The sequence below is a fragment of the Chaetodon trifascialis genome, chromosome 9 (genome assembly GCF_039877785.1).
Source record: "Chaetodon trifascialis isolate fChaTrf1 chromosome 9, fChaTrf1.hap1, whole genome shotgun sequence".
Taxonomy (NCBI): Eukaryota; Metazoa; Chordata; class Actinopteri; order Chaetodontiformes; family Chaetodontidae; genus Chaetodon; species Chaetodon trifascialis.
Window position 1 is genome coordinate 27,839,074 of NC_092064.1, and position 24,446 is coordinate 27,863,519.

Sequence of the window (24,446 nt, forward strand, 5' to 3'; positions counted from 1 at the left end):
TATCTGTTGCGTAACCTCTGTAGGCACAGTTAGAACATCCTCTGTTACCACAGCAGCAGGACCCTGCTCTGATCTGTCTGACCTCAACCTGCAGTCGTGTGTTTAAAGCTGCTTTTGGTCATTTTACACATCAGCAGCTCAAACTCTGCAGTTTAATCCCGTTACAGCTTCCTGGCATTAAACTTCAAGCTGTGTGTAAACGGCTGCTCAGTAAACACGAGGCAGTTACAAGTTTCCCTTTGGCTCTGCGCACCAACATCGCCCCGACACATCTGTTCTGTTTGAACCAGCAGCTGTAACGGAGTGAAAGCCTGCAGGGACGAGGTCTCTGCTGCAGCATCAGTGTGTGCTGCAGGATGGGGGGGTCTCGAGGGGGGTGCCCACCGTCCACGCAGATCTGTCTCACGTCTCTCACTGTCTATCAAATTGGAAATCTTCAAAGCAGCAGCAGGCAGTAAAGTGCTAATGTGCTGCTTCCAAAGGGGGACCACGGGGTCCGGGACCAGGGTTCAGGTCCTCGGCAGGCAGACATCTTTGCTGTTTGTGTTCGGGAGAAACGGCGAGCGCGTCTGGAAGTGATTAAGTTGTCCAACGGGTCTCCTCCCATCGCAGATATACAACCGCCTCTGCTTTACTGCTGCGAGTGTGGAGAAGAGACGGAGCCCGACGGAGCCTGACGGAGTCTGCTGGGGTCAGCTGTTTGATCTGCTGTCACACACGCACGCACACACACACACACACCTGCAGGAGAGTCACCAGTGTGATCTGAACCCTGATCTCTACCTGGGCCTGCAGGGTCAAAGGTAAAGGTTCATCATTCATTTGAAAGAGGGGAACTGAGCTGAGCTTTAAACTCCAAAATGCAAACATGCAAGCAGTAACACACACACACACACTCACACACACACACCATATCGTGCAGCTCTATCTACAGCATGCATACACGACAATTATTTCCACACCCAATTTCACAATGCAAGTGCAATTTCCAGACTACATACGCACCTTAATTGTATGTATACCTGAGAGTGTACACACACACTCACACACACCCACGCACACACGCAGGTAAGGGTGTGTCTCGCTGCACCTGGGAAGAATGAGCCAGGTTGAACACAACGTTATTGCTCAACTGCCTCGGATTCTCTGCGTGACGTCAGCAGCGTGTGCGTGTATGTGCATGTGTGTTCTCGACACACACACCCTTTTTCTCTCGTGATGAGTTCACTGACAGTCGGCTGTTTCTGGATTTTGTGTTTGTTTTTTTTTAACCACGTCACAGTAATCCATGAGCTGATTGGACGGTTACACAAAAGGTCTGAAACCGTCAAGCCACACGTCTTATTCAAGGTCTTTAAACACTTCATGTATTCTCAGCACATCTCACACTCTCACAGCCAAGGTCCACCCACACACACACACACACACACACACACACACACACACACACACACACACACACACACACACACACACACACACACACACACACACACACACACACACACACACACACACACACACACACACACACCGTAAACAGGCTGCACACACACTCTCTTCACACAGCCGAGATGTTAAATGGATCTAGATGCGGTCAACTGTTTGACATCTCGCTCCTTCGTCCAGATTCTATGAAGTGATGAAGCGCGTCGCTGCTGGAGCTCGACGCCTGCCGTGGAGATGCTGCAGAGAGACAGTTTGCACCTTTCCAGCGTGGTTTGAATGAATCTGGCAGCAGCGTTCGTCCTCCAAGCTGTGCTTCTGCTGCGCATCTTAATTTTTGAATGAAGCATCGACAAACCTGCAAACCTCCTACGACTGAGCAGAATACTGAAAAGGAAAGGAGAAGGGATCCATTGCCCTTGAGCAAGGCATTTAAATCCCTGTTTCTCCACTGGCAGGGCAGAACAAGTCTTGGTTGCACTGAGCAGCTTGCAGGTCTGCTGTATGGATCGTGGGCACAGCTCAGAGTCAGGAATGAAAAGCAAATGTGCAACAGCAGCGAGCAGAGAGCAGCTCTGCACTGCTGGTTAAAGGAGTTATATAGGGACCTGCTGGCACGAGGGACAACCTCAAGGAACTTGGACAGAGCCATACTAGACTGGACTGGCTGCACCAGACTAAGCTGGGCCAAAACCATGCTGGCCTGGCCCCGTGAATAAAGCTCAGCAACTAGTCTGGTCTGGCCTGACACAAGGCCTCCTATTCTTAGAGGCACACCAATTAAAAAAGGGCTGTGGCGTGCGACACAGCAGCACTGCTAACTATTGTCACACACACTCTCTTCAGAGGACAGGTTGGCCTTTATGCCTCCACATACAGACAAACTCAGTTTGAATGTATTTTCCCATACAGGCTCATACGTACTGATGTCCACGCGGAGCAGCTAACTGGCCGACGCTGAGGCCTTCAGCTCAACACAAACGCACTGTCTGCAGCTGCCAATAAGTCCAACTTCACAAATCTGAAAATTCTCCCTTTCGGAGTCACAGCTGCTCTCGATTAAGTCCACTCTGGAGTCGAGCAAACCAAAGAGAAACACGAGCTTCATGCGCTGAACTCCCTTTCACAAGCAAACATCAGGACACGGCCATGCTGAACAGAAATCACATGACACACACACACACGCACCGAAAATAAATCAAATAAATAAATAATATCTGCTCTAGATTCCACTGCACTCTGGTTCCACGCCGCCCCGCTCAGACAACAGGCCTGTAACTGGATACGCAGCCTGCTACTGTAGAGCCGCCGCCGCCGCGCTGGTCTGGAGTCACAGGGCAGGAACCCGACACCGTCCCTCGGGGGCCACGGTGGGACCGGCGAGGCCTCACGGTGCATGTGTGTGTTTGACAACTGAGGGACTGAGACGGACTGGCAGCATCTCTAAGAAATGATGAACGATAAAGATAAAGTGGGAAGCAGCGCCGAGGCCGAGCGCAGCGGATCTACGTTCACGTCCAAAATACTGGAGGCCATGAACACAGACAGCGGAGAGGAGAGGAGGAGACGAAAGACGGAGCTGCTGCAGAGGTTGTTCTGGTCTCATTATCCTCTCAAGTCTGGACAGGTGATCATTAGCATGTGTGCACGCACACACACACACACACGCTGAGGGAGCCTCCCTCTTGCTTCATGTGCTGACAGGTAGTCAGTGAAGCAGAGCTATAATGTGGGGACTGGAGCACACGCACACACCTCCCGGGGGGGGGGGGCTGACAAACATGTCGGTGTGTGCTTCTTGGCGGCCGAATGCGCCTCGGATACGCCGTTATGTAAGTCAGCAGCTTAACAGAGTGTTTCCAACCAGCTTCATCTCCAGCCTGACACGAGGACGAGGACATGGCAGCCAGCAGAAACAAAGGAAAGGGAGGATTAAGGACAGGAGGGGAGGGAGAGGAAGTGCAGGAGGAGGAGGGCAGGAGGCGATCAAGAGGAGGAGGAGGAGGAGGAGGAGGAGGAAAGTGAGGAAAAGTGATGAGTGTGGGAAAGAGGAAGAAAAAAAGGATCAATGTCACATTTTTGTCCCAGGACAGAAATTCAGCGAGTGTTTCAGAAAACCTCCAAAACAAGCTCTGCCCAGAACTGGAGGAGGGCAAATGAGGGATAAGAGGTTAAAATGCAATTTGGCAAGATGAAAGATGGAAGCTGAGGAGGGGGAGGAAGAGGAGGAGGAGGAGAGGGATGTTTACAGAGGAGCACAACGTTAAATCAGGGATGTGAAATGAAAGACGGAGCAGCACTTTTAAGACCAATGAAAAAAAAATAAAAGATGTTGTTCTGCATCTGCCTGGAAATACAACAACCTTCAGATCACTGATCACCACGTGACCCCGAGAGGACGCGAGGAAGAGGAGATGGCAGAGGAAGAGTCAGTCTGTCACACACTTCCTTTACTTCCACACATTTCTTAATTTGTGACAGCAAATAATAAATTCAGCCTAAAATCTCCCTCCTCGTGATCGCCGACTCGACTGATGTCCGTTTTCTGACCTCTGTCCAAACTGCTATCAGCCGTTTGCTCCCGTTAAAGGAGAGGAGACGTGAAGGTGGAGAAGGGAGGAAAGCAGGGAGGGAGGGGGCGGAGGAGGAGAAAGGGAGGGAAGGGGTAAAGTGTCAAGCGGTGTGGTATTTGTTCATTTATTTATGCCTCTTCCTGTCTTTGTTGTTCAAAGAGTCTGACCAGGGGTGTGTGTGTGTGTGTGTGTGTGTGTGTGTGTGTGTGTCCAGCCTATTTCAGGATCCAGGAACTCTGTTCTATTAACACATCAACAGAAAAATAACTGTGTGTGTCTGTTGTGTTGGAACAATAAAGTTTTGCTAACTTCCTCAATAGGTGCACTTGTCACAGTTAGCCGCATGCTAACGCTCCGCACGCCGGCCTGCAGCGCTCACAGGCCTCTCTGGCTCTGAAAACTGAGGGAGGCCGAAGCATGAGTGCCTGTAAGCCTCTGAGTTTGCACATTTCAGCATTGCATGAGGCCTCGTCACCCAGCTGTGTGTCAATAAAGCCTGCTGGGGACACATTACTGCACATCACATGGTCCCAGTAATGCATACTGGTCTGTTGACACCAGCAAAGCCTCGTGCTCCTATTTCACTAAACAATCATCTGAAGCTCTTTTCCTGCTCATCTGTGCGTTTGGTGGTCGACACACATTCTCGCTCACACTTCACACACAGACTCCAGAAACCACCTGCAGATTAAACATTAATCCCCTGAAGCATGCGCGATCGCTGCGGCTCAGAAAAGGCCACTTTCAGAGGTGAGAGTAAGATCGCTCTTCCTTAAAAGGTAACCAGCGCAACCTGCTGCGAGGCAACGAGCCGGAGGAGCGGCAGAAGAAGACGTTCAGCGTGGAGGTTCAACGAGTCTCCAGACACACGTTCATTACAGCCTAAACCCTGAGAAACAGCAGCAACAGCCTCACCAGCAGACCCAAAACGGGCTTCTGTCGCCGGCCGGGTGGCAGCTCAGCACAGGAGGAGGCTGTGGGGGGGGGGGTTTAATGACACACCAAGACTCTTCCTGGGATTACAGAGAGGCGACGAGAGAAGGGGGAGATCTCAGATGTGTTTAAGTCTTTGATCTAGTATCCTGAACGGGGTCGTCTCCTCCACGAGGGGGGGGGCAAGAAGAGGACTGGGTGTTCAAAGGTTTTATGGACTGAATACAAACAGAACTAATGATTTATTTGTATACAAATGTCACAGATTTGTACTCCCCAGGTGTGATTTCTCCCATCGGGATCATTTATCTCCAGCCGCCACAGACCAATCAGAAAGCTTTTTGTGGTCTCGGCTGTCTGGGAGACTCCACCCACTTCAGTTTACGGAGAAGTCTCTCCTCAAATTAGCTTTCTGGTGGCGACTCTGCACAGCAGGGACGGGGGAGAGGAGAAGGTAAGAGGTGGGGGGGGGAAGGAGTGTCAGCCCTGCTGAACATGACAGGAATGCCAGCTATGCTCCTCCTCTCTGCTCCTCTCCTCTTCTTCTTCTTCTTCATCTGGGTCATCTCAGCTCCGTCTCAGACTTTCTTGTGCAGCTCAGAAATGGATAAATCACCTCAGAGCGAGAAAAGCTTTAATGCATCCTGCCTCATGAAATCCCTCCTGCGAGAATTTGAAGACGTTTTTGGAGACACGGCGTCTCTGAGACATTTGAATAAAGGACATTAAAGTAGCTCAGTCCACTGGAAGTGGCCGCGATCAATCAATCAATCTGATCAAATCTCAGCCACACTGTCCCGATGAAGCAAAACAACTACATAAGAGACAAAGTCTTTGGAGGACGTTTTCATCTGCAGAAGCTCAACATCAAACCACAGAGACCAAATCCAATAACATCTAAAGTGTGTGTGTGAGCACTCAGTTACTCATCCATCCGTCCGTCTGTGAGACATGTGACGTCTCACACACCACGAGGCAAAGTTTGACTGCAGCTCAAGGGACAAAGACGGATGAGACGAGCTCAAAGACACAGTGAGAGGACATGAGACAACAATCAAATTCACAGAAGAGGGAGTCATTCTTGGAATTAGTGTTTCCTTCAGTGTGTGTGTGTGTGTGTGTGTGTGTGTGTCTCATATCACACCATCACTTCTTTTCTGCTCAGCCAATCAGCAGCCAACTACCCCACTTCCTGTCTTTAGAGGCACAGCACAGGAAGCCGCGGGGGCGGAGGATGTCCATGTTAATTCTCCAGGAATGCAGTGAATGAATCCAACTGTACGAGACGTAGAACATTAACCCCTGAGCAAACCAGCGCAGTGTGAGGACTCACAGCGCTCTGTCCAAACACGCACCACCAGGACGACGCGCTCAACAGGAAGCGCGCGAAGGCCCGCCACGCCGAGTCAGATAACCCAGGTGACTCATACCGAATGAGGTCAAAGGGGAAGAAGGTGCCGCTAGCTGGGCTAACAGCCAACGGCAGGTTCAGCACAGGCGGCCAATTACACAGCCGTGTTTCACACCTCCGGCTTGTTTTCTGAGGCCAGAAACAGCAGAGAGGTCGACGGTGTTACATCTCTGAGCTCGTTTCCATTAAAGCTGCCCGATTAGCGAGAACTCTGGGATGTAAGAAAGGTCACATGGGCTTACACGAACCAACCGGTCGAGTTTACGTTCCCGTCTGTGCGGACTCGTCTGATTTATGTCCTGAAGAGTCTGAAGGAATTTAATAAACAGATGATGGAAGGGCTGACTTTGTCCAGAGGACAGATAGAGAGACAGTCAGCTGAAGATCAATATCAGCTCGACCAATCAGCAGCAATCAAACATGGATGCTGCTGCAGAGAAGCTGTAAGACGTGGACGTGTGGATGCCAAACCGGTCCAGGATTCATTCATTCATGCATTTATTCAGCGTGAACTCCTGCTCCTCTGACTCGTCGAAGCGACGCCTCACGCCCTCGAAACGGCGACACAGCGGTGCGTTAAATATAACGACGGTGCTGCAATGACTGACACCGTTTTACAATCGCCCACAAGCTGCAACTGAATGACTCAACCGAGACGTCGTCATTTCGCAACCGTCGTGTACGTTTGGAAATGTTTGACTACCCTTGAGAAAGCACTGACACACGCGCGCGCACACACACACACACACACTGCTGTGCATCACTTAAACTCAGACGAATCAACACTTCAACTGCTTTTACTGAATGTGATGCATCATGAAGTCAGTGACTCCTAATTCCTTGAAATGAAAGTAAAAACTCTGACTAACTTTTTAAAATTGCTTTAAACTTTCTCTCAAACACACACACACACACACACACACACACACACACACACACACACACACACACACACACACACACACACACACACACACACACACACACTAGTTAAACAGTGTTGCTGAGGGTCGACGGGTCATGCCGCCGCCGTGCCAGCATGCAGTTTGTTATCCAGTTAAGGATCACAACGCCTGGAGAGCAAGCCAGGGTCACAGATAACACCTGGAAACTGGCATTCAACTCCACACAATAGAGCAGGACCTTGTGTGCAAGAGACACAGAGACAGAGAAAGACAGATCAGGGACAAAAAGTTTTGCTTCTCATGACGCAGTATTCGGGGAAGTGACGCTGACCCTTTCACTGACTGCACTGATGCGCATTTAGGAGCATTATTCACTCACTGAACCACACGGTTCAACATCAGAACCTGTATGTGACGACCTGCGCCTCAACTTGGCCACAAGTCAAGTTAATTATCATGAGTCAACAGAGAGACGGAGACAGAGCGAGCAAACATCGGGCAGGACTGTGACTGGTTAACACAAACGTCTCTGCCGACCTTGAAGGAGGTCGCTCGTGACGTAAGTGTGGGCCCTTTCAGTTACTAATGTCTCACATTTCCAGCCGTCCTGCAGGAGCTGGCCTGGGCAGCTGGGAGCGCCGGTAGCCCGGCGGCGTCCCCCTTCTTTCCTCAGCCTGACCTCCCATCACTGAATGAGCTGAGGTCACTATTATTACATGTGTGTGTGTTTAACAGCCCCATCAGGAGCTTGGCAGGCCCGGCGGCCGTTGGCAGGGCGAAGCGTCAGCTGTTTGTGTCGGCCTTTTATTAAAACCGCTGGCTGAATCTTTCCAGAGCTCCGCGACAGTTCTGCGGTTCAGCTGTTGATCAGTTCAGGCAGCAGGAAACAGAATCGCTCCACCGAACCGGGTTTTGTTAGGCAGCACACGGCTGCCTTGATGCCAGCTCTGCATTTCCAGCATTTCAGGGTTTCCCAGAGTAAAAAAAGCACAGCGCTTTGCACAGAGATGCAAAGCATGATGGGACATACCTGCTGGTAAAGACCATATTAATGTTTATGTGCTTTTTTAAGGTGAGACACACCTAACCGCCGTGTGTCCTGACGCTCGAAACTGAGCCGAGTATCAGCAAGACAACGAAAAATGAAATAATTACAGGGTTCATATGGAGCGAGCACCTGGTTTTTGTCTGTATTGCCTATTATGTGTGTGTGTGCGAGAACATGCGAGAGAAAGTGAGTCACCTGTGATGTCAGGTGTGTCTGAGTACATGTACCTATAAATTTGCGAGTAACAGCTGACTTACACATCGGCGACCGTGACAGCGACGGCCAACGATAATAACGCCTCAGAGGAAAACGCGCAGCATCATCACATCAACACGGCGCTCAGACGCTCGCGGCGCTCATTCACCTGTGTGTCGCCGCTCCACCTGCGGTCTGCTCTGACCGATGACGGCGTGTTATTAAAACTCTCACATTCACAGAGCATCTCGTCTTTGTGGACGGCTGCATGCGATCTCTGCTGTGCATCACCTGACGTCTGTGTGATGAAGGATGAACGATGAGCACAGGTATCCTGCTCGAACCATCATGAGGATCATGACCAAACCAGCACCGTTAATCCTTTTGGACACGTTTCTTTGCGATGAGGCCAATTTATTTTAATGATTTACCATAAAACTGCAGACTTTTCTCGCCAACAAACGCTGGTTAACTTGTTTTTTGGAGTCTGTTTCTACCTGATAAAAAGCAGCTGTTAGAGGAAGTTATTGGTCAGAAACGAGAAGTCGTCGTTGTTGGTTTGAACTTCTTATTCTGTGTTCATCTCGGTGGTGATTTTCAGGTCAATGAAACCTTTTCTTCCCTAAATATAAACTCTGATGCTCACAAACACTCAAATATGCTGCAGCTCTGCATGGTTTTTCTGCACGTAGAGGCTTTTTGTGGCTGTGGCGTGCAAACGTGTGAGGCTATAGATAGAAGGAGTAGATGCTAAATCAGCCACCAAGACAGAGTTACTCAGCGCCGGTTATTTTAATCACCACGGGAAAAAAACCTGACGTGAGCCGAATCGTGCTTAGCTGGCAGCATCTCTGATAATCAGGTGATGAAGATGAGGTCGCAGCCACTCGGCTGTCTGTGTGACACCGGTGCTGGCATGATGGACAAAGAGGGAGGAAGGAGGGAGGAGGAAGGAGGAGAAGCGCTCCAGCATATGGTTCGTAAGTGAGGGCGAACAAACAGAGCAGGTCTGCAAGCGCTAGTGTGATCTGTGTGTGTGTGTGTGTGTGTGTGTGTGTGTGCGTGTGTGTGATGACGTTCAGCAGCTATAAATCCTCATTCCTGGCATTCCCACTGAAACGGGAGTTTCTGTTGCTCGTGTGCTGCCGACCTCGTCCAACAACGACCACGACGGCGAGCGAAACGCAGCGCGAGGTTAAAACAACATGAACGAGTGAATCATGAGAAAACAAGAGGATGAAGGAGGAAGAACGAAGGAACACAGAGGTCTGTGTGTGTGTGTGTGTGTGTGTGTGTGTGTGTGTGTGTGTGTGTGTGTGTGTGTGAGAGAGAGAGAGAGAGAGAGAAAATGTGGCCAAACGGGAGTTGCAGGCCGGCCCAGTTGCCCGGCAGCAGACAGCATTGTCACGGTAACAGGCTCTTCCTGCCCCTCCTCCTTCCACCCGCCTCGCGCTTTTACCTTATAAGGCAACGCAGTTAACTGGCTGTCACGGCGACAATGGTGATGTAAGAGGGCAGCAAGGTGCACCCCCCGCTGACACACACACACACACACACACAAATGAAGTGAACCAACAGGAACACACACACTTTCAGGGTGACGCTGCAGATCCTTTAAAGTTACCCGACTGCATCCACGACCACTGAGTGTGTGTGTGCGTGCACTAAGGAATGTGAAACACGACACACACACACACCCCCCACCCCCACCCCTCGGGTCCTATGAAGCAGGAGAAACAAACAGGAGAGAGAAGCAGAGGGACAGACGAGCAGAGAGGTGGACACACAGGGACAGAGACAGAGGACATGTTGAGTGAAAAGACAAAGAAGAGATCTCCCAAAATCCTGTCAATGCACAGGAAAGTCAGGTCAAACACTGTGTGTGTGTGTGTGTGCGTGCGTGTGTGTGCATGACCTTAGATGGCCTTGACTCCCACTTGGTGAATTTTAATACCCCGTCAGTGTGTGTGTGTGTGTGTGTGTCACTGAGTTCCTGCACTTTTCAGGAAGTCAAATGTCTCACAGCAAAGACAGAGTCCTGCACGAAGCGGCAGATTTCTCACCGAGCTGAAAACAACTCGTGAAGTCTGCTTCAGTCGCTGTCAGATTCGTTTCTGAGATTCACGAAATTCAGACAATCATCAGGCAGATGGAGTCCAGCTGCGTTATCTGAGCAGGAAGGATGCAGGCTGGGTGAGTAACGGAGCTGCTGAGGCAAGATATGGACCAGCAGGTGGAGGACAGACAGCTATGGAGGACATTTAGCTGGTTATGCTGCAGAAATTGGACATTTTTGGACATTAAGAGGAGATAAGTCTTAAATAAGGTCAATAATCTGACCTTAAAATACTTCACAGGAGATAAGGTCTGAAATCTAGATCACACAAAATGTTTCTGGAGTTATTTAGGACTTCAGGAGTCATCAGGAGGCGCGGGGGAGGGAGGGGGAGGGTGGGGGGGTCGTAAAGGAGCCGAGAGAGAGCAGAGCTGGTACAAGGAGCGGCACTGTGTTTGTTCCTCTGAGCTTCCGCTTGTTGATGACCCGTAAAACACACACACACACACACACACACACACACACACACATCTCACCAAAACCACCCCCCCCCCAGTCCAGCTCTGTCACACATTCCTGAGCTCACCCTGCCCTTTATGGCTTCATGACTCACAGCCCGACGCCCGTCTGACACACACAAACACACGAGATAAATCAGCATGCAAATGGCCACGAATCGACCGGCGAGGTTGTCGCGTCGCACACGCAGGAAGTCCAAGAGTGGTACATTTTTTCAAAACAACGGTGCTGCTGCTGGGCAAAGGAAGGATGTGTGTGTGTGTGTGTGTGTGTGTGTGTGTGTGTGTGTGTGTGTGTGTGTGTGTGTGTGCGCGTGTGTGTTGCTGATTGTTTAGTCTGTAAAATGTCAAAGTGACAAATGGCCGTCACTTTTCCAGAGCCATGACCGAACCAGCGCAGCCTGAACTGGTCCCAGCCACACTCCTCCCACAGCAGCCTAAAACCTTAAGTTGATTTAACGCAGTGATCCTCGTGTCCCAGATACACTCCTGCAGAGCTCTTAACAACCCCCTCCAGCAGCACACGCACACACACACAGCTCCAGATCGATGTAACCCCCTTAAAACGACTTTAATATTGTGCCCCCCGCCGCTGGATGTGGAGCAGTCCAGCATGTGTAGACAGTGAATCAGTGACAGTCTGATCCTCTAAACCACTTTCTGTCCGTCTGTATACAAACAGCAGCTGAACCAGAATTAACCGAGAGACGAGAAGCAGCCGCGCCGACGATAAAACACCAGTTAGCTGACAGTTTACTCCACATTACACGAAATCTATAAGCAAACAAGAGCGAGAGAGCGCTGATCATTAGAACGTGACGCAGCGTGATCGCTGTAAAATGACCATGAGGACCAGTGAGGCAGATAATGTGAGATTTTAAAGCAAATTAAATGAGTATTTCTCCTTATTAGGACGATCAAATGTCCTCAGTGTGGTTTGATGTGGACAGAGAGACAGAGGGGGCGGATGCTGAAACACTGAACTTCCTCTTTGCTCAAACCTCAACTGTCTCAAACCACAACTGTCCTCAGCTGAGCTCAGAGACTTCAGCTTCGGCCTCTCTGCTCTCAACGAGGTTTGAACCAGTCTGTCACAGATCCAAACCCACAGCACGTCCCGTCAATCACATCAGTCACATGACGCCCGTGGCCGCTTGTCCCTGCTTCACATCAGTCCCACGTGTCTTTTATCCATTTTAAGTTTCATTGAGGAAATCCTGATCCAGAGTTTGGTCACGCAGGAGGCCACCGCCGCCGCATCAGCACCACGACCCTGCTTCAGGGCTGTTGCTAAGCAACCCAAGACTACAGCATCTTATTTTTAGTAGGTTTAAAAAGCTCCCCAGCGCCTGCTGTTCGTAGTATGAGCCAGTGCAGCTCATGAGGCGTTAAATGTCCACGCCTCCTTTAGCTAAAACCACTTTTACTCTTCAGCTTTTCATCCATCAGTGTATGACTGCTCTCCACCACCTCTCTGTCTTTCTCTCTCTCCATCCTCCTCCTCCTCCTCCTCCTCCTCCTCCTCCTCCTCCTCCAAAATAAAATTCACTCAGTCCCGCCTGGATGCAGTGTGACAAAGTAAAACAAGTCTTTCAACCAAAGCAAAGCCTTCGATTACAACAAAGCGCCGCTGGAGAGCTGCAGCTGTCAGTGTGTGCATGCGTGAGTATCAAAGTGAAGCAAAAATAACCCATCAATCCCAGGAAGGCGTTCAGAGAGCCCGTTAGCACAGAAACCAGCTCACACTGCGGCGGCGAGCTCAGCAGGAAGCGCCGTTCTCACACTGCGGCGACGAGCCGCCGCGTCTCCACAGCAGTGGTGTCAAAACCAGAGTGCGAGCTCAGACACACACGGCAGCGACAAAAGGGTGTTGATGCGAAGCTGCTGCGGGGTACCAGGGTCTGCGCTGGCTCCACGTGCACGCCGCCGTGCGCTCCCCGCAGCGCTGTGAGTCAGAGCAGGGCCCACAGAAGAGCCTTTGTTAACTGGGGGAACGGTAGCTAAATAATCCCCTGCAGGCTGGCTTTGATTGGATCAGACAGGATCGTGGGCTCGCGGCCGATGGCGCAGAGGGCAGAGGACTTCCCTGACCCACATTAAGAGCAGCAGCAGAGCGGGGAGCCGAGCTTTGGCTGAAATGTCACCTCTCAAACACAAGATCAGCTGAAAAGAGGATCTTTGAAACATGGCGGGGCGGCCACTCGACGGCGTGCTGTGAACACACGCTGTTACAAACGTCCGTCTGCAGCTTTTCCACGTCTTTTGATATGATTTCATTCTTGTTTTGTCATGTCTGGAGTTTCACAGCAGCTCTAACGTGCCGCTGAGCTGCAGACCAATGACTCCCCGCTCTGTACTCGGGTCTGATGTGTGGCGGGGCTTCCCTGCTCTCTCGGCCCGCCATCTGGTCCATGAAGGCGGAGGTGACACACACACAGTCTGTCTGTCTTTCTGGCTCGTCTCAGATGCTTCGCCCAACTGTTAGTGTGTGCGGTGGCTTAATATTTGAAACAGGGAAGGGAAAGAAAACCACAAAAACCGCCGAGCCTTCCTTCCTCTTTCTTCCACTATTACAACTCCCAGAGGGCCGAGCGCAGCGCTGCAGTCGTTCTGCTGCTTCTCTGAGGTGAGGTTTGCTCTCCACCGCTGAGCCATTTATCTGCATTTATCTGCACAAACCCACAGTGAAGCGTTCGTCATCATCTGTCTGAGTCGTCTTGCAGGTCACACAGTCCCACAAACATGTTTGCCTGCCTGCGTCTCGACTTCTGCCCCCGTTATCTGCAGGAAAATCAGGGGTCAGATTGGAAAGGATGCGATGACACAACATCCCGTCATGCAGGAGCTCAAACTCTGAATCTTACTCCAGAGTAAAGCTGAGACCCGCTCACGCGTCCCATGTGTCCCTCTGTAGAAGCTCGAGGCTTCTGGTCTCTGAGGGACCTCCTCTGACGAACAGGCCCCGAGCCGCTCCTGGAGATGCCTGACCAGAAACGCTGTACAGCACATAAATATAAACCCCACAATAGGAAATAAGATGCAGAGAGAAGCACCGATGGCCAGAAACACACCGGCCAAGTCCTAACAATAGCAACACACACTCCGGTTTCCCTCTTTTGTGTGCGCCTGTTGTCTTAACGACTCTGGCAAAGACAGGAAAGCAAAGAGAGAGAGGGCAGAGATAGACGAGGAGAGGAAGAGTGTTGCGTGGGATTATCTGGTGAGCAGAGCGTCCTCGCTCTAAATGAGAGCAGAGGAACCTGAAGGCCAGGCGCGAGCAGTAAATATTTAATGCTGCGCTGCCGCGATGCGCTCTGGAACCAGCACAGGCTCCAGCGACGCCCCAGCGACGCGTTTCTGCTTCAGGTGTGCAAACCCGGGCAGAGCGTGCGCAATTTACCTTCACGCCGCTTCAGACATAGCCGCTGATCACACAGGCATGTTCACAAATTCACATCGTGCAAACTGTCAAATCTGACTTTTAAACGCTTCAAGTAGAAGATGTTCCTTTAGCAGCAAAATCCTGTGTGTGTGTGTGCGTGTGTGTGTGTGTGTGTGTGTGTGTGTGTGTGTGTGTGTGTGTGTGTATGTGTGTGTGTGTGTGTTTAAATGCATCTATTGTGTCTGCTGTGTGCATGCATGTGTGTCCCTGCAGGCCTCTCCTCTTCACCTCTTCGCCCAGTGCCCCACTTTGAAAGCTGTTAAATAATACAACAAGGATGAAATCAGACACAGCCGCGGAGAAAACACACACACGCACGCGCACGCGCACGCGCACGCGCACACACACACACACACACACACACACACACACACACACGCTGTTTGAATCGTGGTGTGTTTGGCCCGTCTTTACATGCGTCAGGGTTTAAAAGCCGCCGTGATAGATGGAGCCATTTGTTCTGTTCAGACCGATGCCTACAGATCCCAGCAGCCTCAGCGGGTGATTTCCCGTCAGGGTCGAGCTGCAGCTTCATCAGCCAACGAGAGAGACGCGCCACAGTAAAAGGGCCAATGAGAATAAAGCGTGAGGCGAGGCTGCATTTTCATTTTTGATTGGTGGGGGTCAGAGGAGGCTCGCCGTTGGCTTGATCGTCGTTGCAGAACGGTGCACATTCAGTGAAGAGCAGAGGTCGTTTATCTGCTTCACGCTGGTCTGGAGCTGCAGGTGGAGCACCATCAGACGACCTCCAGATGTGTGTGTGTGTGTGTGTATCCCCGGTCTGAGGCCTCACCGCCACTCTTTGTTACCAGACTAGCACGGCCTGTTTGCTGTGCTCGCTCTCTCCTTTTCTACCTCGCTCTCTCGCCCACACACCCGCCCCAGAGGGAGAGGAACCGGTCTAGGTGTGGCCATGCATGCATCCATCAAGCTTCAGTCTAAAGAACAACAGCGCTGTTAGAAGAACATGGTCTGCTTCTCGGCTCGCGAGAAAAGAAAACGAATCCGCTCTGCCTTTGATCGAATCTTCAGACTCAATCTGAACATTTCTGCGTCAGTGGGAGATAAAAATATTCTCTCAGTTCATTTCTAACGATGGATTAGAGCTTCTGTCCACGGTCTTCACACTAACTGTGTGCTTTCATCCTGAAGGTCAGTGACTCTGGTCACATTTTTTCACCCCTCGTTCTCAATTCACCGCAGCAGCCCCATGAACGCATCAGTCACCTTTCCAGTCAGCCCAGATGTGTGTCAGATCTGGACATAATCCGGTCATGTGAGCCGGGGTGTAATCTCAGTGGTGGTGGTAGTGGTGGTGGTGGTGTGGGTGGGGGTCCGCCTGCACTGACAGATGTTGCTGCACAGCTACGTCGGCCTCCGGAGGACAAGCGGATTGAGGACAACCTCACTGCACAGATATGTGCTGACATGACAAAAACGAGAGCCTTCACACACAAAACCTGCTCTTAAAACAGAAGAAAAACACAAACGAGGACTTTTACTTCTGTCAGTGCTTCAGTTACTCGTGCAAACTGTGTTCTGAACAAACAAAAGGCCGGGGCACTGGTCAACTGGTAGGACTGGAAGAACAAAGGTCACAGGTCACAAATCAAAGGTTTCTGCTCTTTAATCCTTCACTGTGTGGAAGCTCAGTCAGCTGAGCGCTCCAGCGGTTCAGCAGTGCACTTCCATTTTACAAAACAGATTAAAAACCAAATGTAGCAGAGGCAGCTACATCTGCTCGAGCTCCAGTATCACTGGATCCTACATCTCCCATAACAGCGTCTATCAAAACTAATGGAATGACAAAGATCTCCCCGACACAGACGACACACAGCAGCTCTCAGACGGAGCAGATCTCCTGCGAGGACACACTGAGCAGCTTATTCAAACAAAGCAGGAAGCTTCCAAAAGAAATACCAAAATCTCCCCTCTCAGTAACCAGCACACGTTCACTGCATGAGCCTCCATGTTTGAACCGACGACGGCGACGGCAGGGTTTCGCTCCTCGTTCTGTCTTTCTCATCAAATCTTTCTCTCGCTCTCTCTCAGGTAGCAGAGGTGTGAAGTGCTGTGTCCAAAAATACTGAGCCCTGCAGAGCGCTGTGGTTCAGCGCTGAGAGGCTGCACGCATGAACGCTATCTGCACTCTGCAGCCGTGCAGGCCGAGCAGAGACGTTCAAAGACAGGTGAGAGCGTCGCACGGCGAGGCTGCACAGCATCGCCTCATTTCTGGGCCGTCATCGCTGCGTTCGAGCCGCTGCAGAGGAAGCTGAAGCAGCGGATTCAACATCCAGTTCTTTATTTTTCTGCATTTTACCTGCAGACAAATTAGACACGCACAAACAGCCGAGCCGAGCTTCCTGTTATCCGTCCGTTTACACGCCGCTGAGGCGTTCAGGGGGAACTCGTTAAAAGCGAAGTTGAACTGCAGCTTTGTCTCTTTCAGCATTATCATCATCATCGTTTCATTCTTTCCTCAGTCAAACCGTTTGTGGTGATGAAGACGAGCAGCGGGTGAGGTCACGTGTTCACCTGCAGCCTCGCACAGATGAAGAGGGAAACCTCACAGTCAAGCTGCAGTCGACCCCCTCCCCAAGACCATCATAAAATGGTGCCCCCACCCTTCACACAGGCATCTAAAAACACATCGTCTTCTTCAGCTGCTTTCCTACCACACACACACACACACACACACACACACACACACACACACACACACACACACACACACACACACACACACACACACACACACACACACACACACACACACACACACACACACACACACAGGTGTAAACCTCGTGTGATGATCATCATTAAATATAAATAAGCCCCCATAAAGCGCCGCTCCCACACTAAATTAAGCTTTCCAGAAGGATCACCTGTGTGCTGAGAAGCCTATCAGCTGAGCTAATGATGCTGATCATCAGATTATTTTTACATTATCTTCAAATTACTTCTGCTGGCGGAAACTCAAAGATATTCAGTTAACAGGAAATGCAGCAAAGCCTCTCGAACCAGCTGAGGTTTGATAAATGATGCAACCGCAGCCAACTTTCTCTGACTCGATGTCAAACGGATCAAAGATCTTATTTGCAAAAACAAATGTCAGTATGTTCCTTTAAACCTGTCGAGGTCACACATGTGAAGAGGAGGGTCTCGCTCCAAGCTGAGAGCATCAACATGCACGCTGGCAGCCGGCCAAAAGGAAATTCTTAGTCCCTATTGTCGCCACTTTCAATTCATCAGAGGGAAATGCCATTTACTAATCCTCATAACTACGCACAATAGCCAAGAAGTGAGCTGGTGAGCGCAGCCACAATTAGCGAGCGGAGTTATGTCAGTCAGCCAGAAACTGAATTGGGGGCTTTTATGACATTGGGATGCACCCGAGTCCTCATCTGTGGCCCAAAACGCAGCACAAAGAGCGGGCGAGAAACAGACCGTGAAGAGATCTCTTTGAAAGAGGAACGCATTAGCTGCACCACCTCCACACACAGGCCTCCAGCCAACCCATGTCAATACGGGCCCGGGGCCGCACGGCGCGCCCCGGCCTCACAGCTGATTGGACCGTGTGCTTCCTCTGCACTTTGAGCTCGGCCGCTGCAGCAGAAACAAAGCAAACGGTTCCAAAGTGCAACCGATCGCTGGGCAGCGCCTGAAAACATTTCTACAAACAAATATTTGGGGCAACGATTGGCGCCATGACTTCCGCCACGGCTGTAACCTCTCGCTGCCCCCCCCCCCCCCCCCCGCCGGCACCCCCTGAGGAGGATTCTCCCTCTCGCCTCCACCGCACAGACCACATCTGCAATCCTGCAAACCCCCAACTCTGTTTTTTTCCCCTGTCGGGCAAAAAACAGGATACCCCGCCTCCCTTTAGTAAAAAGCCCCCTCCCACTGGCCTAGCAGGCTATAATGGGCCACCAAAGGAATGTTTCCCCCCGCATGCTCTCTCACCGCCGCCAATGGCAGAACAGAGAGGGGGGAGACCGGCCGCGAGGGGCTGCATTCCTCTCTGCTCTGTCCCCTCGCTGGCTCTCTGCTTGACTGACTGCTTCGTTGTTTAGGTCCACGAGCTGATTCTGGATCATGGTCAGCTGAGGCGGAGGGCTTTCCCACAGCTGACCTGGAATCAGCTGGCAGTAAGGGAACGACAAAAGGCTGCTCCTCCATCATCTCACAGCCCGAAACGCCTGCAGACGTCCAGAGAAGTTTAACTTCCAAGTTAAAGGAAGCTTACTGAAGCGATAAAAGTGCTGATTATTTGTACAGTTACTTGATTGTTTGCGCCACAAAATGTCAGAAAATAGTGAAATATTGCCCACACACGAGCTCAAGTTCGACAAATTCATCGTTTTCACCACCAAAAACATTCAGTTCACCAAACAGAAGCAGCAAATCTCACATGTGAGAAGCTGGAAACAGTGAAGTTTGGTGTTTTTGCTCCATAAATGCATCAATCAGTTATCAGCAGTGTTGGAAATGTGTCCATCGAGTCCAAATAAACGTCTCTACAGGGACATAAATGTCTGGTACACAGCACAACAGGAGGCAGGTGAAGCCTGATGTGTGTGTGGACGAATGTCAGCGCTGTTCACCTGTTCACAGGTGAACGTTTCAATGATATCTGCTCAACAGCCTTTCATGATAAAAGCTTTTGTTGCTGTATCGGCCACGCCTCGCTCAGGTCTGCTACGTTCAATCAGCCAATGACAGGGCGCGCACAGGAGGACAGACAATCAAAGCGTGCGCTCCTTTAATTCTCTACAAGCGGACCATTGTCCACATTTTCAGCCGCCTTCATTCTTTAAAACGCTGTTTTGAAACAGGAAGGAGAAAAGCGTCGTCTGGCAGCTGATCATGAGCCAGATCTTAGACGCCACAGAGACGACGTCAGGACGCACTGTCCCGTCGAAGTGTCCCTCGCAGCTTGTCCTGAGCCAACCCGGGACATCTGACCGGCTCCGCCCGCCGCCGGCCCGGCGTACAGGAAGCATGTGACAGTGGGCGGCAGAAGAACAAACTAACATTGTGCCCAGCTGCCCACCTTGGCAGCCATGGAAAATCAGTGTGTGTGTGTGTGTGTGTGTGTGTGTGTGTGTGTGTGTGTAGGTGTGTGTGTGTGTGTGTGTGTGTGTGTGTGTGTGTGTGTGTGTGTGTGTGTGTGCGCTGTATTACAAGTCTGGGCACTTGCAGGGTGTGTCAGGCTACAAGCTAATTCATGCTGCTGCCTGTGAGGCTGGAGGACACTCCAACCTGAAGCTGTTCAACATGAGAGCGGGATAAACGAGCCCGCTGAGCAGCAGCGTGCGACCCCATCATCGCCCGTCCCATCAGTCACAGCCCCGAAGCCCGTCCACTCACGGCTGCTCCAATCACGGCTGTGCAAACACGATGACGGCTGTCGTAGGGAAATGAGGAGGGATAACCAGCAGAGTCCGCAGCTGATTTCTGTTCCTGGATCAGCCTGCTCATTTGCATGCTTACACTGGGTCATTCATGAATCATGCTGCGTGAATTAACCGAAAGCTGCAGCGTCACAGAGGAGCGAACGAGTTTAATCTGATCATCACGCCGACCAATGAGACGGCTCGTCGGCGGTGATGCAGTCAGCTCCGGGCCCTTTGCATCGTGTGCTTTGCTGCTTTCCTTGTGAGCTCATCCACCCAGCCTAACTGTCACCGACGGGCTGGATTTGCATGAACCGTCTGCCGCACTGCCGAGAGTTACAATAAAACCTGCGGTAGCGTCACTGCGTACTTTGACATGTTTCGACGTGTGGCGGATCCAACAGCAGGGAGGAAGACTTAATAACATGTTTGTGAGGCGAGGAGCTACGCCTCTGACAAAGTGCAGCTCGCTGGACTCAGCTGGTCCCAGGCCAGCTACTCTGGGGTGTTCAGAAATGTTGCTCAATGTACGAAATGGACAACTGGAAACGTGCTGCAAGGACAAACGTGTCTCCTGCCAGAGACACGCAGACTGACGCTGTGCAACTCTGAGTTTTATTCAAATGCAGCAAATAAAGGAAAAGCCTGCAGCCGAGCGTCGTTTCTCTTTCAGTGTGTTTGCAGAAAAGATGAAGATGAGCTTCGTCTGAACTTCCTTTAAGTCTAAAGTAAACTGAGGTCTTCTGTCACACGCCACCTCCTCGTCTCCTCCCTCACTGCTTCCTGTCTCTTGTGTTACTCAACACGGTGGAAACTCGGGCGCACCGCTCCTGTTTTTGACCTCGCTGACTCGCCGTCACACGACAGGGACGAACCCTTTCCCACACTCATTACGTCCACATCTCTCCGTATTCCTGCGGGAAGCGTTCGCTCACTTTTGCACAACAACTGGCACGGCGAGCGCGATTAAACCGCAGGAATTCGCCCTCCGTTCCCCCACCTCATCGGGGCTCGAGCTTGGCGGGGGGACGCGTCCCCTGGCCTGGACTGTTCCCAATCAAGCAAACACCTATCAGCCTGAGCTGAAGGCGGCGGGACAGACCTCTGCCCAGGTTTGCACAACCAGCCTCACTCTGTTAATGATTAGCAGGTTAGTTTCTCCTTCAGAAGAAACTTTGACCCCCCTGATCTCTGGACAAATACGTCCCCACCGTCAACTAAGCAGCATGAGTGAGCAGTGAGGGACTGGACCCACCAGCTTTGATGGTAATCAGCTGCAGGAATGTCTGATGTTGACAGCTATAATGCTGAGTGGCCAAATAAAAATGCACGATCCAATGCTCGGCATGCCGTCACACCAGTCCAAAGTATGTCAGCCATGCGGCCAGTTAGTGAATAAGACAGGGTGCGTAGTCTGGTTAGCTCTCACACACAAACACACCCTCCCAATCATTCCACACGGTTAAGCAATTCTGCCTCTCCACTCTGCGGATTCAGAGGGACAAACGGACATGAGAGACATTCATGTTATGTGTCCATGCGGTCAGGACTGCATGTGCATGTCCATGCTGGAATCTGTCTTGGCTTTTGACGTGTTTCCTCCAGCAGCCATGATCGTTCAGCACAGTGGACGCCTGAAGGAGGAACTCTGGGTAAAAAACACTTCAGTCCCATGGACGTTGGTGGACGTCTTTCGCTTCCGGCCTACAGCGAAACTGAGCATAGGTTCCCAAAGTGCTGCAAAGCACATTAGCATCGATTAGCTCAGCGGCATCGATTATAAAACTAAAGGAAGAATCAGAGGACGAGGACGAGCTGGACGGAGAGTAAAGTGTCTTAAATTAATAAATAAATAAACAGGTGTAATACTGCGTTCATGTTAATGATGAGTGGTTCGACTGGTCTTTGGTTGGTGGATCTTCAGGTCAAAGATCAGGACCTGATGGGACACTTGGTGTCTAAATGTTCACATAGCTCAAACCTGCAGGTGGACGGCTGATTGAGCGCAGTGAGACGAAGACGAAGACGAAGACGAAGTGTGTCCACAGAAACCTGCAGGGCTCTGGGCAGAGCTCGATCATGGGTGTGACAGCAGATAGAACAATAGTCTGAAAGCACCTCTGCTTCCACAGCTGGATGCTTCAGCTCCAACACCTCAGCGCTGGTGTGGTAAGACTTCACCTGAGCTGTCTGACCGGTCACATGACCTCCTGACGTACAGATCAATGGTGGCCAACCTCATGTGATCTATAAAACAAATCTTCAAACAGTCTGAACCCTCACTGAGCTGCTGACCATGTGAGGACTTTCACCTCTTTCCCAACCTGCCCAGAGCTGATCCATGACACTCAATCAGTTTTCAGTACAAACATCACAGCACAATCACAGCAGCTGCACTGTTAAATTATCTAAATATCGGCCCTGAACGCCCCCGTATCGGTCGAGTCTTCCTGTCCAGTCTTATCGGCCTCCAACCAGCCGAGCAGGCGGACAAGTGGGTCAGGACGCCTCGATGCGGAACTGGAGCCTTCACCAAACGCCATCTGAGCCGCTCTGCGAGCCCACATGTCTCAATCTCTGCCTGCTTTTTGCAGCTAATGCGGAGCCCCGTTTCCGGCCGGGGAGCAGCTCCCGCTGGACCCGGGAGGACCCGCGTCCTTTCACACCCCGAGGACGAAGGAATCCGCATTTAGTCAGAGGCCGAGGAGAGCCCGGCTGGGAACGGTTCACAGAAAGTGGGGCAGCTGCGGGGTGAGCAGAGCAAACCGAGGCCCGCCTGACCTCCACTCCCCATCCCATCCCTCCCCTGCCATTTTCTTTCCGCCCGCCGCCGCCTCCTCCTCCTCCTCCTCCTCCTCCTCCTCCTCCCAGCCCGGCTCGACTCGGCCCAGCTGGGCCCGACTCGGGTTCGCTTACCTTCCTCTGCTGCTTCTCCCAGGCCGGGTCCAGCAGCAGGTCCCGGTCCCAGTCATTCTCCTGCTCCATGTAGGTCTGCACCCCGCCGGCCGAGGACTGGTTATTGGCAGCGTGATAATCTACCATGTCAGCAAAAGAAACCTGAGTGCGCCACAGAGAAACTGTCAGGAGGGAAAAACGTACAAAAACAAAAAATTAAAACGGAAAAAAAGCAGCGACGGCCCGAATGTGAGCGGTGGGATGGGGAGGGATACACGGCCTCCTTCTGTCGCCGCTTTCAGCACAGAGTGTGTCTCTGGAGGTGATGAATATCCGGCGTGTGTAGTCAGAAAATCCCCGCTGCTGCTGTGAGAAGAAAAGCTTTCCCTCTGAACCGAGAGGCTGCTGGGAGGAACCGGCCGCTCCTACAGGCTGCAGCGCACCGACAAGCTGGAGCCACCGCGCCCGGCGCTTCCGGTCCGCCCTTTCAGAGTAAACGATTTCCGTCATGCGCGTTTCAACTGCAGCGCTTTAATCTACGAAGTTACATGAATATTCAGTTTAAATTCTTTTTTTTGGTTGTTTGGTTTGCCAGTTTTCACCTTTTTTTCTTTCTCTTTTACACAGATTCACATTGATTTCTTGCTTTGTTTTTAATCAAAGCACATTTTTTATTTTATGTGTGGTTTTTATTGACAAAACCCATGAAAATATTTATTTAATACCTTTCTGAAGAGTGTCCCAGACTAATATCAATGTATTCCCCTTGTGTAGAAATAACTATATAAGAAGAGCAGAGGTGAATCTGCGATTTTTTTCTGCAAAACGTGTTTTTCTGGAAATCTCACTTCCTCCCCGGAAGTAATAAGATCTTATTTTGAAGGCAGCCTGACTTACCTTGCGGTGTGAGCGTGTGTATTTCTGTGTCTTTGACACACCGCCTCCAGCGGCGTCTATAGGCTAACGCAGCTCATGAATATTCATGTGACATTTGAACGCGAGTTCGCTGAAACAATGACACATTATAATTGTGAAATACTGAAAAATTAGAAGACTGGAACAACAAAAACATGTGTGGAGAGTTAGATGTCCTTTGTTGTTTGCATTGCACTCTTAGTCAAGTCTGAAATTACATTTAAAGAAAATATGTGTGTTACAGATAAATTAGACCTTGGAGAAAATTTTGAGGCACAGCTATAAAGTTTGTAATTCTGCCTTCAAGAGCCAGATCTCCTGATTCCTACAAATCCCTCATTACAGCACAGCTAGGCCACAAGGTGCTGAGTCAGATGAGAAATAAAAAACCTCTTTAACTCAGATTGAACGTCCTTTGACATTGAACCCCTCGCCTGCTCTCATAGTAATAAAATGACACAACCTGAAAAGGGGAAATCAGTCTTCAGCAGCTGATTCATGTGCAGCCTGTGAGCATCAAGGGGTCATGATCCAGGGAGCCGCTGACCCGGAGGACCATAAAACAGAGAGGCCTGAGCTGCAGTATCGTCCATCACAGCAGGTGGAGGCGCAGGCCGGTCTGCACGGTGAGCGTCCAGCCTGCAGGAGCACCTACAGAAGAAGTAGGTCATGTTCAGGCCGTCCTGGTCGATTAGCGTCAGCGCAGCCCG

General features: G+C 51.0%; 1 protein-coding gene across 5 annotated transcripts in view; it reads right to left on the reverse strand.

Moving 5' to 3' along the window:
* actn4 (actinin, alpha 4) overlaps positions 1-23,206 on the reverse strand; it is a 41,384-nt gene extending 18,178 nt beyond the window's left edge. For all 5 annotated transcript variants that reach the window (XM_070969965.1, XM_070969964.1, XM_070969966.1 and 2 more), the window contains exon 1: positions 22,843-23,206. In XM_070969965.1, coding sequence (XP_070826066.1) covers positions 22,843-22,968 — 126 coding nt within the window. In that variant the 5' untranslated portion in view covers positions 22,969-23,206. The remainder of the gene's footprint in view (positions 1-22,842) is intronic.
* Positions 23,207-24,446: the final 1,240 nt, after the last annotated feature.